The 14,947-nt window shown below is 52.1% G+C and overlaps 1 protein-coding gene across 1 annotated transcript; it reads left to right on the forward strand.

Annotated features, from left to right (window-relative positions):
- The first annotated feature begins 706 nt into the window (after positions 1–706).
- Positions 707–14,701, forward strand: IL17RE (interleukin 17 receptor E). The gene is made up of 17 exons (XM_050778740.1): positions 707–783; positions 984–1,158; positions 1,495–1,510; positions 2,135–2,254; positions 4,774–4,871; positions 5,114–5,273; positions 5,365–5,504; positions 6,619–6,687; positions 7,596–7,662; positions 9,222–9,397; positions 9,484–9,531; positions 9,611–9,656; positions 9,799–9,953; positions 12,282–12,350; positions 12,875–12,926; positions 13,006–13,104; positions 13,558–14,701. The coding sequence occupies exons 1-17, from the start codon at positions 707–709 to the stop codon at positions 14,106–14,108; spliced, it is 2,118 nt and encodes a 705-aa protein (XP_050634697.1). The 3' UTR covers positions 14,109–14,701.
- Positions 14,702–14,947: the final 246 nt, after the last annotated feature.

Raw genomic sequence — 14,947 nt, forward strand, 5'->3', positions numbered from 1 at the left:
CCGGGAGGTGGAGGTTGCAGTGAGCAGAGATTGTGCCACGGCACTCCAGCCTAAAAATAATCTCGATAGAGTGAGACTTGGTCTCAAAAAAAAAGATCTTTGACCCGGTAGGTGTGCCCCCAACTTTCTTTCCAGTGTGTGTGTTACCAAGGTGAGGGCTGAAGCTGCTCAAATGCTCCATGAGTGGGAGGAAGCTGTGGGATGATGGGGAGGGTTCCCACAAAGATGGAGCCTCGTCAGCCTTTCTCCAGCACCGGAAACCACAGGAAATCAGGTCAGTGTGTGGGGCCCGCTCCCTCCACTCCAGGGCTCAGCTATGAGCTCTGGGGCTTCCTGAGCAGGCTGTACTGACTAGTGGGTCCTTGAAGCTAGGGGCCCCTTTGGTATGGAGCCCTTTGCCTAGAAGAGCTGGACCTGGCTCATGGGTAGAGAGAACTTAGCTATAGTCCTGAGAGTTAACCAGGTGGGAAGCCAGGGTACATATGGGTTTCACGTGCATCCTAGAGTGCTTTTTTTCCTCCCCACTCTAAATGGTGCCTCAGTCACCTCTGTATCTCCAGCACCCAGTGCTGAGTAGTGCTTAAGAGCTCGACTAATTCTCTAAGTGAGGGGGTGAAGCACATGTCTGTGGGAGACACAAGTTCAACAGTGTGCTGATGGGTGGGTCAGATCTGCAGTGTGTTTCAGGAGTAGGAGGGGCTAAGAAATGCGTGCGTCCCCCAACCTGATGCTAGTCCCTTTCCTGTTACTTCTCAGTCACCGCAGGCGCCCCTTGTCTTTCAGGTGGGGGGCAGTAGGGTTTTGGGGGGCACAAGCTTTCCTCAGTCCCTCCACTTGGAGGGGAAGGAATGTGGCCTGGCTGGCTGGTTGGGATCAAGGAGGAGCTTTCAGGCAGGGCGGGGCCAGGGCAGGCTGGGGCGAGGGCTCCTGCTGGTACTGTGTTCTTCGCTGCTGCACAACAAGGCCCTGCCACCCACCTTCAGGCCATGCAGCCATGTTCTGGGAGCCCTAATTGCACAGAAGCCCATGGGGAGCTTCAGACCGTCAGCCCTGCTCCTGCCTCTCTTCCTGGTAGTCATCGACCTCTCTGACTCTGCTGCGATTGGCTGTCCCCACCTGCCCCACTGGAACACCCGCTGTCCTCTGGCCTCCCACATGGTAAGGTGCTGCTGCCAGGTAGGGACACCTGCCTAGCACAGCTATAAAGCTCCCCACTCCCCTGCCCGCCCTGTGCTACCTCTGCAGTCCCTGTGCTCTGGTGGCAGCTTCGATGTGTCCTCTACATAATCTCAAAGGGGTGGGTAGCCAAGGTCCTTTGTGCTGACGGCCTGGACAGGGTGGAGCTGGGAAGGTAAGAGCCAGAGGGTATGGGCTATTAGCTATGGGACTCAGAATTCGCTGATTTGAAGCAAAGACCCCAAGAATGCTCCTTATGGGAGTCCGTCCTAATAATAGCTCTCTCCTTTCTTTTCCCTACTGGGCCCTGTGCCTCAGGATGATAGTTTCACTGGTGAGTCGCGTTTCCTGCCCCATTGCTCCTCCCCACGCCCACTATTTCTCCAGATGCCCAGCAAGCCCTCCATTCTAATTTTCAGTTCCCAACCTGGGAAGTACCACAATATCAAGGAAAAAGTTTGGAATCATGACAAGCCTGGATTCACGTTGCAGTTCTGCCAGACTCCCGTGTGGCCTCAGACTGTGCACCTAACCCCTCCAACTAACCCTCAGTTTCTGAGGGGTAGTAGCACAGTAGAAATGATTGTACACTAAAGGCAGTGTTGCTTTTGATCTGTAAGGAGGATTAGATGAGAAACATGGGTAAATCTCCAAGTGCTCCGTATATGTTGGTTCCTCCCCTTAACTGATCCCTCACTTCTATCAGTAATACAACAATAATCCTTCCTATTTTATGGTATGTTCTACTTCACAAGACATTTTCCCATGCACTACTATTTTGATTTTTATAACAGACCCGCTTTATGAATGAGGAAACTGATCCTTAGACAGGTCCTATAACCCCCCAAGTCATACTTCCAGGATGTAAGTGACAGAGCTTGGCCTCAAATCCAGCTTGTCTGAGGTAGGAGGGACCTTCTTAGACCCTATCATTTGCTTTCCCTTCCATCTTTCCCAGGAAGTTCTGCCCATATCCCTTGCCGCACCTGGTGGGCCCTCTTCTCCACAAAGCCTTGGTGTGTGCGAGTCTGGCACTGTTCCCGCTGTTTGTGCCAACATCTGCTGTCAGGTCGCTCAGGTATGAGAAACAGGCCCTTGGGCCATTCTCAGTGAAGAGAACATTTTGAGCGACCGCCTAGGCTGAGCAAGTGGGACTTACTAGAATAGATATTTGTCTTGTTGTAACCTCAACGGGGACTTGGATTATCCTAAAATAGTACACTATGACTGATATTCATGAATCCAATTGTACAATTTTATGAAGGTACTTTTTTCAGCTGAGATTCTTGGAATTAAAAGCTATGGATTTATTGTTATTACCATTTATTTGTAAAGCAGGATCTTCTTTCTTACTCTATATTTTAATTGCTCAGCTCAGTGCCTGGTACATACTAAATGCCCTTACATTGCTTAAGAATTGGCAGTTTCTAGGCCAGGCGTGGTGGCTCACACCTGTAATCCCAACACTTTGGGAGGCTGAGGCAGGCTGATCACCTGAGGTCAGGAGTTTGAGACCAGCCTAGTCAACGTGGTGAAACCCCGTCTCTACTAAAGATACAAAAAATTAGCAGGGTGTGGTGGCGGACACCTGTAATCCTAGCTGCTCAGGAGGCTGAGGCAGGAGAATCACTTGAACCCAGGAGGCAGAGGTTGCAGTGAGCCGAGATCGTGTCATTGCACTCCAGCCTGGGCGACAAGAGCAAAACTCCATCTCCAAAAAAAAAAAAAAGGCAGTTTCTGGGCCAGGTGTGATGGTTCACACCTGTAATCCCAGCACGTTGGGAGGCTGAGGTGGGTGGATCGCTTGAGTCCAGGAGTTTGAGACCAGCCTGGCCATCATGGCAAAACCCCATCTCTACAAAAAAAAATACAAAAATTAGCTGGATGTGGTGGTGCATACCTGAAGTCCCAGCTACTTGGGAGGCTGAGGTGGGAGGATCACCTGAATTCAGGAGGTGGAGGTTGCAGTCACTTAAGATAGTGCTACTGCACTCCAGCCTGGATGACAGTGTGAGACCCTGTCTTAAAAAAAAAAAGAACTAGCAGTGTCTAATTTTTCTAAATGTTTGCTGTTAGAAATAATGCCACAGGGCTGGATGCAGTGGCTCATGCCTGTAATCCCAGTACTTTGGGAGGCTGAGGCAGGCAGATCACCTGAGGTCAGGAGTTTGAGACCAGCCTGGTCAACATGGTGAAACCCCATCTCTACTAAAAATGCAAAAATTAGCCAGGCGTGATGGTGGATGCCTGTAATCCCAGCTACCCAGGAGGCTGAGGTGAGAGGATTGCTTAAGCCCAAGAGTTCAAGACTGCAGTGAGCAGTGATTGTGCCACTGCACTCCAGCCTGCGTGACAGAGCAAAACCCTGTCAAGGAAGGAAGGAAAGAAGGAAGGAAGGAGGGAAGGAGGGAAAGAAGGAAGGGGAGAAAGAAAGAAGGAAAGAGAGAGAGGCAGAGGCTGGTGTGGTGGCTCATGCCTGTAATCCCAGCACTTTGGGAGGCCGAGGCAGGCGGATCACAAGATCAGGAGATCCACACCATCCTGGCTAACATGGTGAAATCCCGTCTCTACTAATTATACAAAAAATTAGCTGGGCATGGTGGTGGGCACCTGTAGTCCCAGCTATTCAGGGGGCGAGGCAGGAGAATCGCTTGAAGCAGGGAGGCAGAGACTGTAGTGAGCCAAGATCGCGCCGCTGCACTCCAGCCTGTGCAACAGAGCGAGACAAATAAAAGAATGCTAAAATGAATATCTTTGTATATATAGCTTTTTCTCTGCTTAAGAAATTAATCCTTTTTTTTTTTTTTTTTTTTTTTTTTTGAGACGGAGTCTTGCTCTGTTGCCCAGGCTGGAGTGCAGTGGCCGGATCCCAGCTCACTGCAAGCTCCGCCTCCCGGGTTTACGCCATTCTCCTGCCTCAGCCTCCCGAGTAGCTGGGACTACAGGCGCCCGCCACCTCGCCCAGCTAGTTTTTTGTACTTTTTAGTAGAGGACGGGGTTTCACCGTGTTAGCCAGGATGGTCTTGATCTTCTGACCTTGTGATCCGCCCGTCTCGGCCTCCCAAAGTGCTGGGATTACAGACTTGAGCCACCGCGCCCGGCCAATCCTTTCTTGACTGCATCGTAATTTTCAAGACTAAAGAAGTTTGACATCCTTACCCTCCTTGATTTAAAATGACTTACTATCAGGCGCGGTGGCTCACGCCTGTAATCCCACTGCTTTGGGAGGCCAAGGTGGGCAGATCACCTGAGGTCTGGAGTTCGAGACCAGCCTGACCAACATGGAGAAACCCCGTCTCCACTAAAAATACAAAATTAGCTGGGCATGGTGGCACATGCCTGTAATCCCAGCCACTCGGGAGGCTGAGGCAGGAGAATCACTTGAACTCGGGAGGTGGAGGCTGCAGTGAGGCGAGATCGTGCCATTGCACTTCAGCCTGGGCAACAAAGAACGAAACTCCGTCATAAAATAAAATAAAATAAAATATAAAATATAAAATAAAATAAAATAAAATCTTACTATCTAACCCTGGGCTATATCTCCAGGTAGGGGAGGGGTAATGAAGGCTAGATAGTAAGTATGTCCCCCCTGCACAGGTCTTCAGTGGGGCTTCTTCCACCTCCTGGTACAGAAATCCAAAAAGTCTTCCACATTCAATTTCTGTAGGAGACACAAGATGCCAGCACCTGCTCAGGTACTCTCCCTTTCAGTTCCAGCCCTACCCAATGCCCCACAGACCTTTGCTTTCTGGCCTCTCATTTGGTTCTCCAGCCATGTGAGACAGAAAGTGTGGAGATGAAGTATTCTGTCTATTACACAGCTAGGGAGGCCAAAAGAGTTTGAGCAGCTGCCACAGTACCTCAGATTCCAGAGGCAGAAACAGAAGCCAGGTTTCCTGATTCCTGGCCCGAGGCCAACCTTATTCTCTGCCTTTAGAGGAAGCCGCTGCCTAGTCGTCGCCTGTCTGAGAAGAGCCATCACATTTCCATCCCCTCCCCAGACATCTCCCACAAGGGACTTCGCTCTAAAAGGACCCAACCTTCGGATCCAGAGGCATGGGAAAGCCTTCCCAGATTGGACTCACAAAGGCACGGAGGTGGGCACTGGGTACAATAGGAGATGGGTTCAGTTGAGTGGTGAGGTGCTAAGGCCAAGAGACAAGGCTACTGAGTCCTTCCTCTCCCCAGGGCCCGAGTTCTCCTTTGATTTGCTGCCCGAGGCCCGGGCTATTCGGGTGAACATACCTTCAGGCCCTGAGGTCAGTGTGCGTCTTTGTCACCAGTGGGCACTGGAGTGTGAGGAGCTGAGCAGTCCCTATGATGTCCAGGTATGGCGTGTCATCCCCTGTAAAAAGCCCGATCACACAGTGCTAGCAACAGAGGCCACCCATTGTACACATGGGGAAACTGAGGCCCAGAAAGGGACGGTAACTGTCCAGGACCTCCTTACAAGCTGAAGGGTCTATCATTAAGACTTCTTTGGGCATGGCATGGTGGCTCACACCTGTGGTCCCAGCACTTTGGGAGGCCAAGGCAGGAGGATTGCTTGAAGCCAGGAGTATAAAACCAGCTTGGGCAACATAGTGAAACTCTGCTGCTAAAAAAAAAAAAAAAAAAAAAATTAAAAGAAAGACTTCTTTGGACTAGACAGAAAGGGCAGAGGGCCTTGTCACCTGGAAGAACAGGAAAGGCAGGCAGAGAACTGGAGCAGACATGAATGACCATGAATGAGCAGAGAAATTAGTATGGTATTTACCCCTAATGAGAGGATCCTCAGTGTGATTTAGGCATTAAGAAGCCTTTTCTTGAGCTTTAAGTTAGTGACAAGTAAGAGAAAATAATTGTTAATTAAAAAATTAAAAAGCCTTTTCAGCTCCCCTAAGAGGTTGTACCGTTTGAGAACATAACAAAATGGTCACATCTGTCTTACCCTTCCATCTCCCTCCCTTTGTTCTTGCCACTCAGAGAATGATATGTCCCCCATTCTCCCAACCTGGGCCCCAACATCCCACCTCAACCTCCCTTTGTCATGGATGCCATTGTATACAGTTGGTACCATTTGCAGGGACTGCTGCTGTACCCCTGAGACCCTCAGCTCATCATTTTTATAACGGTGAGGATACCTCATAAGTTCACTGTGATGCTAGCATGGAGTGAATTGATTTAATGCTTCTAGCACTCACCACACACCCTGGCATACAGTAGGGCCACAATAAAGGAATGTATTCCCTGTCTCCTTCCCCGCAACTCCACCTAGAGTACCTAGAGCTAATGCTTAGATTACTAAGCAGACAACCTTTGAGAGATTTATCAGAAGAGGTATCTCATATAAGAGGAAAAACAGGGTGTGTTGGCCAAGATCCCAGCGCTGTTCTGCCCTTGTCTGTGTGCCTATGCTCTTTCTCAGGCATCTTTTGTCTTCCCCTGTTGTTTCATCCACAGAAAATTGTGTCTGGGGGCCACACTGTAGAGCTGCCTTATGAATTCCTTCTGCCCTGTCTGTGCATAGAGGTGAGCAAAGGAAAAGGTGTGGGCTGTTCATGGCTCTGCTCCTAAGTCGCCAAGGTGGCACAGTTGGTCAAGTATATCTCCAGTAAACTGGGTTTAAAAAGGACTGAGTGTTACTGGCATGCTTAGGAAGAGTGGCAGCAGCTTGGCTGTGAGCCACACACGGGGTCAGAGGTGGAAGGGTGCTGCTGAACATTGGACCTTCTTAGGGTGATTCCAACCTCAGCCCCATCCAAACCCAGCTTTCCCTGGCCCAGACCTGGCCTCAGCCCACAGAGCCAGAATAGGCAGCTGTCATCACTATGTGTTCTGAGGAGTCGAGGAAGGAGTGTGTACATGGCCACTGCAGGGTTCCATATGCCCCCAAAAGTCTTGCCCCCTCTAGGCCTCTGTGGCAGTCCTCCTTTTCTCTTTACAAGTCTAAGGAACATATCAGAAAGTTTTCTATGGACTAGACAGAAAAGGCAAGGGAAATTGTCACCTGGGAGACCTAAGGGAGGATGATGGCAGAGACCTAGAGCCACGAGCAATTGCCAGGGTGGACAGCAGGTGGGCATGTTGGCATTCCAGAGTCAGGAGCTAACACAGAGCACTGGGTGCCTTGGGGATGGCTGAGAGTGGAGGCCAGAGAAGACCAAAACTGAGGAATGCAACCTCAGGATTTACTTCTTTCTGGGGATAGTTCTCTTTAGGAGGAAAGGAATTAGCCCCTCACTTGCTTATCCCTCTCCTATGCTCTGGAGTTCCTCCCTACCCTTGCCCCCACCCCACATTGCCCCCTCCCACTCGGTGCCTGGCCAGCTCAGGCAGCTTGCGTCACAGTAAGGTAAAGCCAGAATGAGTTTTAGGTCTGAGTGAGATTGGAAAAGCCATTCCTCTGACCCTCCCCACCTGCTCCCCTGTCCCCCTAGGCATCCTACCTGCAAGAGGACACTGTGAGGCGCAAAAAATGTCCCTTCCAGAGCTGGCCGGAAGCCTGTGAGTGCTGCTGACATGCACCCTTGTGCACACACATTCCCTTTCTCTTTCTGTCTCCTACACACACATGCACGCACACACACACACCACACTTCACACGTTTGCTGGGGGAAGCCCCCAGAAGGCATACAGGTACTTCCCTGGAGTCAGTGAGGAAAAGGGCTGCCAAGTCTACCAGTCAGCTTGCCAATAGATCAGAGAGCACTGAGCACTGAGGCACTGTGAGAAGTTCAGAAATAGGAGGCCTAGGAGATGGTGTCCTAAGACGATGGGCCAGAAGACCCAGTTCCCATCCCAGCTCTGTCAGTTGTTCTTCTCTGAGCCTCACTTTCCTCATCTGTAAAATCTCAATACCTGCTCTGCCGTCAAAGCGTTTGTGAAGCCTGAGTTAAATATTACATGTGAAAGTGGCTGGTGATGTCTGAAATGCTGTATGCATGTTGTTCTCAAGGAGAGGCAGGACACTCGGACACAAGTGAATCGCATAAAGCAGCCTACAGAACTTACAGGGCAGGGTTATAGTTAAGGTGTAGTAGGGCAAGAACTCCGGAAAGGGAGAAGCCCCAGAAGGGCCATTGTAAGGAGAGAAGGCCTCTTAAAGGGAGTGGCATCTGAGCTGGGGTCAGAAAAAGGGCAGGCTTTAGACAGGAGAGATAGAAGGGGAAGACATTCCTGGTTCTGAGAGGACCCTAAGCAGATTTTGAGTTGGAGGAGAAGCAAGGAGCTGGCCAGAATGGAGGCCTGGGAAGGAGAGAAGAGAGACCCTGGATAGAAAGATAATGAAGCCAGGCGCAGCGGCTCATGCCTATAATCCCAGCACTTTGGGAGGCCGAAGCGGGCAGATCACCTGAGGTCAGGAGTTTGAGACGAACCTGGCCAACATGGTGAAACCCTGTCTCTACTAAAAATACAAAAAATTGGCCAGGCATGGTGGTGTGTGCCTGTAGTCCCAGCTACTCGGGGGGTCAAGACAGGAGAATTACTTGAGCTCGGGAGGCGGAGGTTGCAGTGAGCCTAGATCACACCACTGCACTCCAGCCTGGGTGACAGAATGAGACTCCATCTCAAAAAACAAAAACAAAAAACAGAAAGGTAATGAAAGGGGGCCGGGCGTGGTGGCTCACACCTGTAATCTCAGCACTTTGGGAGGCCGAGGTGGGTGAGTCACAAGGTCAGGAGTTCATGAGGTCAGGAGACCAGCCTGGCCAACATGGTGAAAACCCACCTCTACTAAAAATACAAAAATCATCTGGGCTTGGTGGCTCACACCTGTAATCCCAGCTACTGAGGCATGAGAATCACTTGAACCCAGGAGGCAGAGGTTGCAGTGAGCCAAGATCGCACCACTGCACTTCAGCCTGGGAGACAGAGTGAGACGCTGTCTCAAAAAAGAAAAGACAGATAATGAAAGGGATGCTCATTGATTGAGTACCTGTTCAGGCCAGGAACAGTACTGGTTACTTTTACAAACATCATCTCCTGCTGCCCCCAGGATGTGGGTGGCAAGGTGGGGCTGAAGCAGGGCTGACCCTCACCCACTGACCCTACCACCTGCCCAGATGGCTCGGACTTCTGGAAGTCAGTGCACTTCACTGACTATAGCCAGCACACTCAGATGGTCATGGCCCTGACACTCCGCTGCCCACTGAAGCTGGAAGCTGCCCTCTGCCAGAGGCAAGACTGGCATACCCTTTGCAAAGACCTCCCAAATGCCACGGCTCGAGAGTCAGACGGGGTGAGGACAGGTTCCCCCAGGACCAGGGTGGGCAGGACTGGGGCCCAGGAATTTTCTCCCTGATGAACTCTTCTCTCCTCCCACAGTGGTATGTTTTGGAGAAGGTGGATCTGCACCCCCAGCTCTGCTTCAAGGTACAACCATGGGTGAGAAGAGATGTGGGGTAGTGGGTATTGCCTGGAGCTTGCTAACCTGCATTCCTATATTTCTCAGTTCTCTTTTGGAAACAGCAGCCATGTTGAATGCCCCCACCAGACTGGTAAGCCAATAAGTGACCTCTGCTGGGAACCCCTGCCCCATTTCATCCTCACCCAACTGTGACCAAGCTGAACCCCAGCCCAGCCCTGAATTCATCACCCGAAGCCCAACTCCTATCAACACCCCCACCCTGCCCCAAACAGGGTCTCTCACATCCTGGAATGTGAGCATGGATACCCAGGCCCAGCAGCTGATTCTTCATTTCTCCTCAAGAATGCATGCCACCTTCAGTGCTGCCTGGAGCCGCCCAGGCTTGGGGCAGGACACTTTGGTGCCCCCTGTGTACACTGTCAGCCAGGTATGGCCTCGCCCCCACTAGGTCCTATTGCTCAGAGCACAGCCCTCAATTTCCTTGTCACCTCATTGAGATAGACCCTGGGAAGGCAGAAACAAACAAATCCCTGACTTCTACCATCTGGTTTACTTTATTTACGTGATCAGCCTTTGTTCAGCTGACTTGCTGACAGTAGATTCCTCAAGGGAGCATTTTCCTTTTTTTTTTTCTTTTGAGACGGAGTCTCGCTCTGTCGCCCAGGCTGGAGTGCAGTGGCACGATCTCGGCTCACTGCAAGTTAAGGGAGCATTTTCTAATCCTTTCAGTTTCTGAATTTACAGGAATAACAGAGGCAAGGGACTGGCCCTCCCACATTCAGGTGTTCTCTAGCCCAGGGGTCCCAATCTCTGAGCCGCAGACCAGTACCCACCTGTGGCTTGTGAGAAACCAGGCCACACAGCAGGAGGTGAGTGGAGGGTGAGCAAGCATTGCTGCCTGAGCTCCGCCTCCTGTCAGACCAGTGGCTGCATTAGATTCTTATAGGAGCGCAAACCCTATTGTGAACTGTGCATGTGAGGGATCTAGGTTGTGAGCTACTTATGAGAATCTAATGCCTGATGATCTGAGGTGGTTTCATCCTGAAACCATTCCCCCAACCCCAACCCCTTCAACCTCTGTGTAAAACTTTTCTTCCATGAAACCAGTCCCTGGTGCCAAAAAGGTCGGGGACCACTGCTCTAGCCTAACAAAACAACATTTTATATTGATGCCTTCCCTTGAACCCAGCTGTCCACTACCACTACTCTCCTGCCTCCACGAGGCACCTGTGCAGAAGTTATCTATCCCAGGAGGCAGAGCCCATGCAGCTGACAGGCTCTGCACAATCCTGTAAACTACTGACAAATTTCACCTGTTACATGACTAGGAGCACTTTATCAGACTATCTTCCATGTATCTGATATAAAAACCACAGTCAAATACACCCTTAATACCACAGCACCAAGCTGACTAAGCATGACTAGCACTTTCAAACAGTTATTTCTTAAATGCTCACTTGCAGCTTATACGTTTGTTTTGCATTGTATGAGGGCTCCCAAGCAGACAGGTGATAGTAACACGGTATATAAGACCAAGTCACGCTTAAGATGGCCAGGTGCAGTGTCTCACACTTGTAGTCCCCACTGAGGCAGGAGAACTGTGTGAGCTCAGGAGTCCAAGGCTGCAGTGAGCTATGATCATGCCACTGCACTCCAGCCTGGGTGACAGCATGAGACTCGGACTCTAAAAAAAAAATGTTTTTAATTAAAATTCTGTCCAATTTAGTATGCATTGTTCCCACCCTGTAGCAGGCTCTGGGAGATACAAGAAAAGTATATAACACAGTTAAGGAGTTCACAGACTAATAATAGCTGTTACCAATACATGAATATACATTGCAGTTTATTTAAAAAGATATTCATGTGCATATACCCATTTGATGCTCTCAATAACCCAGTAAAATAAAGATTATTATCCCTCACATAAAAACCAAGAAAGTAGGCCAGGCGCAGTGGCTCACGCCTATAATTCCAGCATTTTGGGAGGCTGAGGCAGGCAGATCACCTGAGGTCAGGTGTTTAAGACCAGCCTCACCAACATTGCAAAACCCGTCTCTACTAAAAATACAAAAATTAGCTGGGCGTGGTGGCGTGCACCTGTAATCCCAGCTACTCAGGAGGCTGAGGCAGGAGAATAGCTTGAACCCAGGAGGTGGAGGTTGCAGTGAGCCGAGATTGTGCCAGTGCACTCCAGCCTGCATGACAGAGCGAGACTCTGTCTCAAAAAATAAATAAATAAACATAAAAAAATAAAAATAAAAATGAGGAAAGTGAGGCTTAGGAAAGAGAGATAACCTGCCTCCATGCAAAGACCACACAGTTAGGGACTACAAAGGCAATAGGTAAGCCTGAACCCAGGTCTCCTGACCCTAAAACTTACATTCTTTTCAATGACATGTTGTGATACCTCTTCAGCTGTGCAGGAGAGTAAAGTGAGGCAGCCTTCCTGGTTTGTGAGCTGCTAGAGGACAAAGACAATGTCCGCACCCGCCTTCTTTCCTCAGGGCTTGGCACAGAGGACATACTCAGAGTCTGTCTGTTTGACAAACACCTGACTGCAGCAGGAGCTGAACTCTGGGAAAGATCAGTGGGAGCCGGAGTGGCTGAGGAAGCCTTCTTGTCAGAGGTGGCACTTGGCCTAAACCTCGTAGGACTGGGGGTATGGTGGGGAGGAATAGCAGGGGCAAAGACTCAAGGCCAGACAGGGCCAGATTCACCTCCCTCAGGAGAGCCTTTCTGATCTTTGTTTCTACAGGCCCGGGGCTCAAGCCCAGTGACACTAGACCTCATCATTCCCTTCCTGAGGCCAGGGAGCTGTGTCCTGGTAAGGAAACCTACTCTCACTCTACATACAGAGCCCTGGCATCTACTCCCCTGGTAGCACTCACCCGTGGAAAATCCATTCTGCAAAAATGTTTGGTTTGGCCAGCACGGTGTTTTGAATCGAAATTACTTACCGCCATTTACATATATAAACAAAGCTGGATTTCTGACTTCTGTTGAAAAATCAGAAAAACCTAGTGCCGGGTGTCCGCACTCTGGCATGGTGACAATGGCCTGGAACTCAGCGCCGTCTGATTGTTTCATTCAGGGCCTGTGCTCTCCAGGTGCTCACAGCAGCCCTGGTCAACTTTGAGTTTACTTTTCGAGTTTGGCCCCTGTCACACTTGAGTTTGCCACCATTGCCCTGTGCTGTGCCAGGCCAGGAGCTGGAGCAGACACAAACCCACCTGGGAAGAATTTCCTAGCCAGTGGGAACTCCCCTCTCCCCCAGCTCCACACTTCACTCAGCTCCCTGGAGAGGAGAATATGCCTGGTTCATAGGGCTGGGGAACTCTGTGCCCTCAGGTGTGGCGGTCAGATGTCCAGTTTGCCTGGAAGCACCTCTTGTGTCCAGATGGTGAGTTCTTGGGGAGGGGGAGGTAAGAGGGAGGCTGGGCACTGAGGAACTGGGCTTGGCCTCACCCTGCTTGACTCAGTCTCTTTCAGACGTCTGGGGCTCTTGATCCTGGCACTGCTGGCCCTCCTCACCCTACTGGGTGTTGTTCTGGCCCTCACCTGCCGGCGCCCACAGTCAGGTAAGCTCACCTGGGGGTAACCTGAGTAGTCAGACCTGCCCAGCTCCGAGGCTAGCTGCCCCCTCACCCTCCCCTGTCTGAGCTCTTTGCACTGCACCCAGTCTCTTGTTACCCAGGCAGGGATCCTCAGGCCCCCAAGTGGGCAGGAATGGTTAAGGCAGGGCAAAGGGCCCTCTGAGCAGATTGTCACTGTACTAAGTCTCTGGACAAAAGGCTAGTGGGGCAGAAATCCAGCCTGCGCTGTACTCAGCCTGGAGCCCTAGCCCTCTTTTCAGAAGGGGTGCCTTTATCTAATTAGCCCATAGGCTAGGGCTGCTTTTGGTACCAACCCCCAGAGCAAACAAGGGGCGGGGCCGGAGAGGCGAGAAACTTCGGTATCCGGAGAGGCTGGGGAGGAGAGGGCTGAGTAGTCTCTCAGCCCCCACCCCTTCATCTGTTGCTCCCCGCCACTAGGCCCGGGCCCAGCGCGGCCAGTGCTCCTTCTGCACGCCGCGGACTCCGAGGCGCAGCGGCGCCTGGTAGGAGCGCTGGCTGAACTGCTGAGGGCAGCGCTGGGCGACGGGCGCGACGTGATCGTGGACCTGTGGGAGGGGAGGCACGTGGCGCGCGTGGGCCCACTGCCGTGGCTCTGGGCCGCGCGGGCGCGCGTAGCGCGGGAGCAGGGCACGGTGCTGCTGCTGTGGAGCAGCGCCTGCCTTCGCCCGGCCCGCGGCCCCGACCCCCGCGCCACGCCCCTGCTCGCCCTGCTCCACGCTGCCCCGCGCCCGCTGCTGCTTGCTTACTTCAGTCGCCTCTGCACCAAGGGCGACATCCCCCCGCCGCTGCGCGCCCTGCCTCGCTACCGCCTGTTGCGCGACCTGCCGCGCCTGCTGCGGGCGCTGGAAGCGCGGCCTTCCGCAGAGGCCACCAGCTGGGGCCGCCTCGGTGCGCGGCAGCGCAGGCGGAGTCGCCTAGAGCTGTGCAGCCTGCTGGAACGAGAGGCCGCCCGACTAGACCTAGGTTGAGCAGAGCTCCACCGCAGTCGCTAGTTTCTGCGGCCGCAATGCAACGGACACTGGCTAGAACCCCGGAATGAGCCTTAGACCCTGGAATCCTTGGGGTGCCTCGAGGACGACTGGCCGAAAAGCCTTATTCCCTGCCTCACAAGCCGGAAGTCCCAGCCCAGTCCCCGCGCGCGTCCCTCTTCCTCCTCATGCTTTCCCTTGACTGAGAGCTCCTCTAACCCCTGTTCTGATGGGGGAGGGCGGTCTTCCCACTTCCTCTCCAGAACTCCAGAAAGAGCAGTGTGCTTATGCTCCAGTCCAGGCTGGAGAGGTTGGGGCCGGGGTAGGGAGGCAGGAGCCATGTCAGTTCTGAAGGAGGGTGAGGGGGTGTGGGGGGGCGGGGGACGGCTGAGAGAAAACCGCCTTGGGGGCCAGGGATTCCCTTTCCACACTGAGGCTCTGCCCAGTGGGAGAGAGGACTCCGGACCTAGGAAAAGAGGCTTTTGGCTCTGGGTGTTAAGGACAATGGGAGTTGGGGGTGGGATGGGTGGTTGCTGGCGGTGGGGACCAAGATCCGGAAAGATGAATAAAGACAAACATGACAAACTAAAAAACACAGTGTGCTTCTCTAGTGTGGCTGAGGAGCCTGCCTGGGGGGTATGTGTCAGTGTGCTGGCCCAAATCCTCCGTGTCTACACCACGTGGCATCCGTCACATTCTTACAAGCAATGCCTCTGAAAGCAAAGGACGATGGGGCAATCTCCTTGATCCCCCCAGTGATTCTTACAAGAGGAGAGAGAAAAACAGAGCCTTTGCCAGCTGGTGTGTCCATCATCACAGAACCGGCCCACAGCAACAGC

This window comes from Macaca thibetana, chromosome 2, assembly GCF_024542745.1.
Source record: "Macaca thibetana thibetana isolate TM-01 chromosome 2, ASM2454274v1, whole genome shotgun sequence".
In the NCBI taxonomy this organism is placed as follows: domain Eukaryota; kingdom Metazoa; phylum Chordata; class Mammalia; order Primates; family Cercopithecidae; genus Macaca; species Macaca thibetana.

Bases quoted from the DNA above. Each gene is read 5' to 3' on its own strand.
- IL17RE (XM_050778740.1), top strand. From the start codon at position 707: ATGCGTGCGTCCCCCAACCTGATGCTAGTCCCTTTCCTGTTACTTCTC. The intron at 4,872-5,113 runs GTACTCTCCCTT...CTCTGCCTTTAG, and splicing joins AGATGCCAGCACCTGCTCAG to AGGAAGCCGCTGCCTAGTCG. The intron at 13,105-13,557 runs GTAAGCTCACCT...CCCCGCCACTAG, and splicing joins CTGCCGGCGCCCACAGTCAG to GCCCGGGCCCAGCGCGGCCA.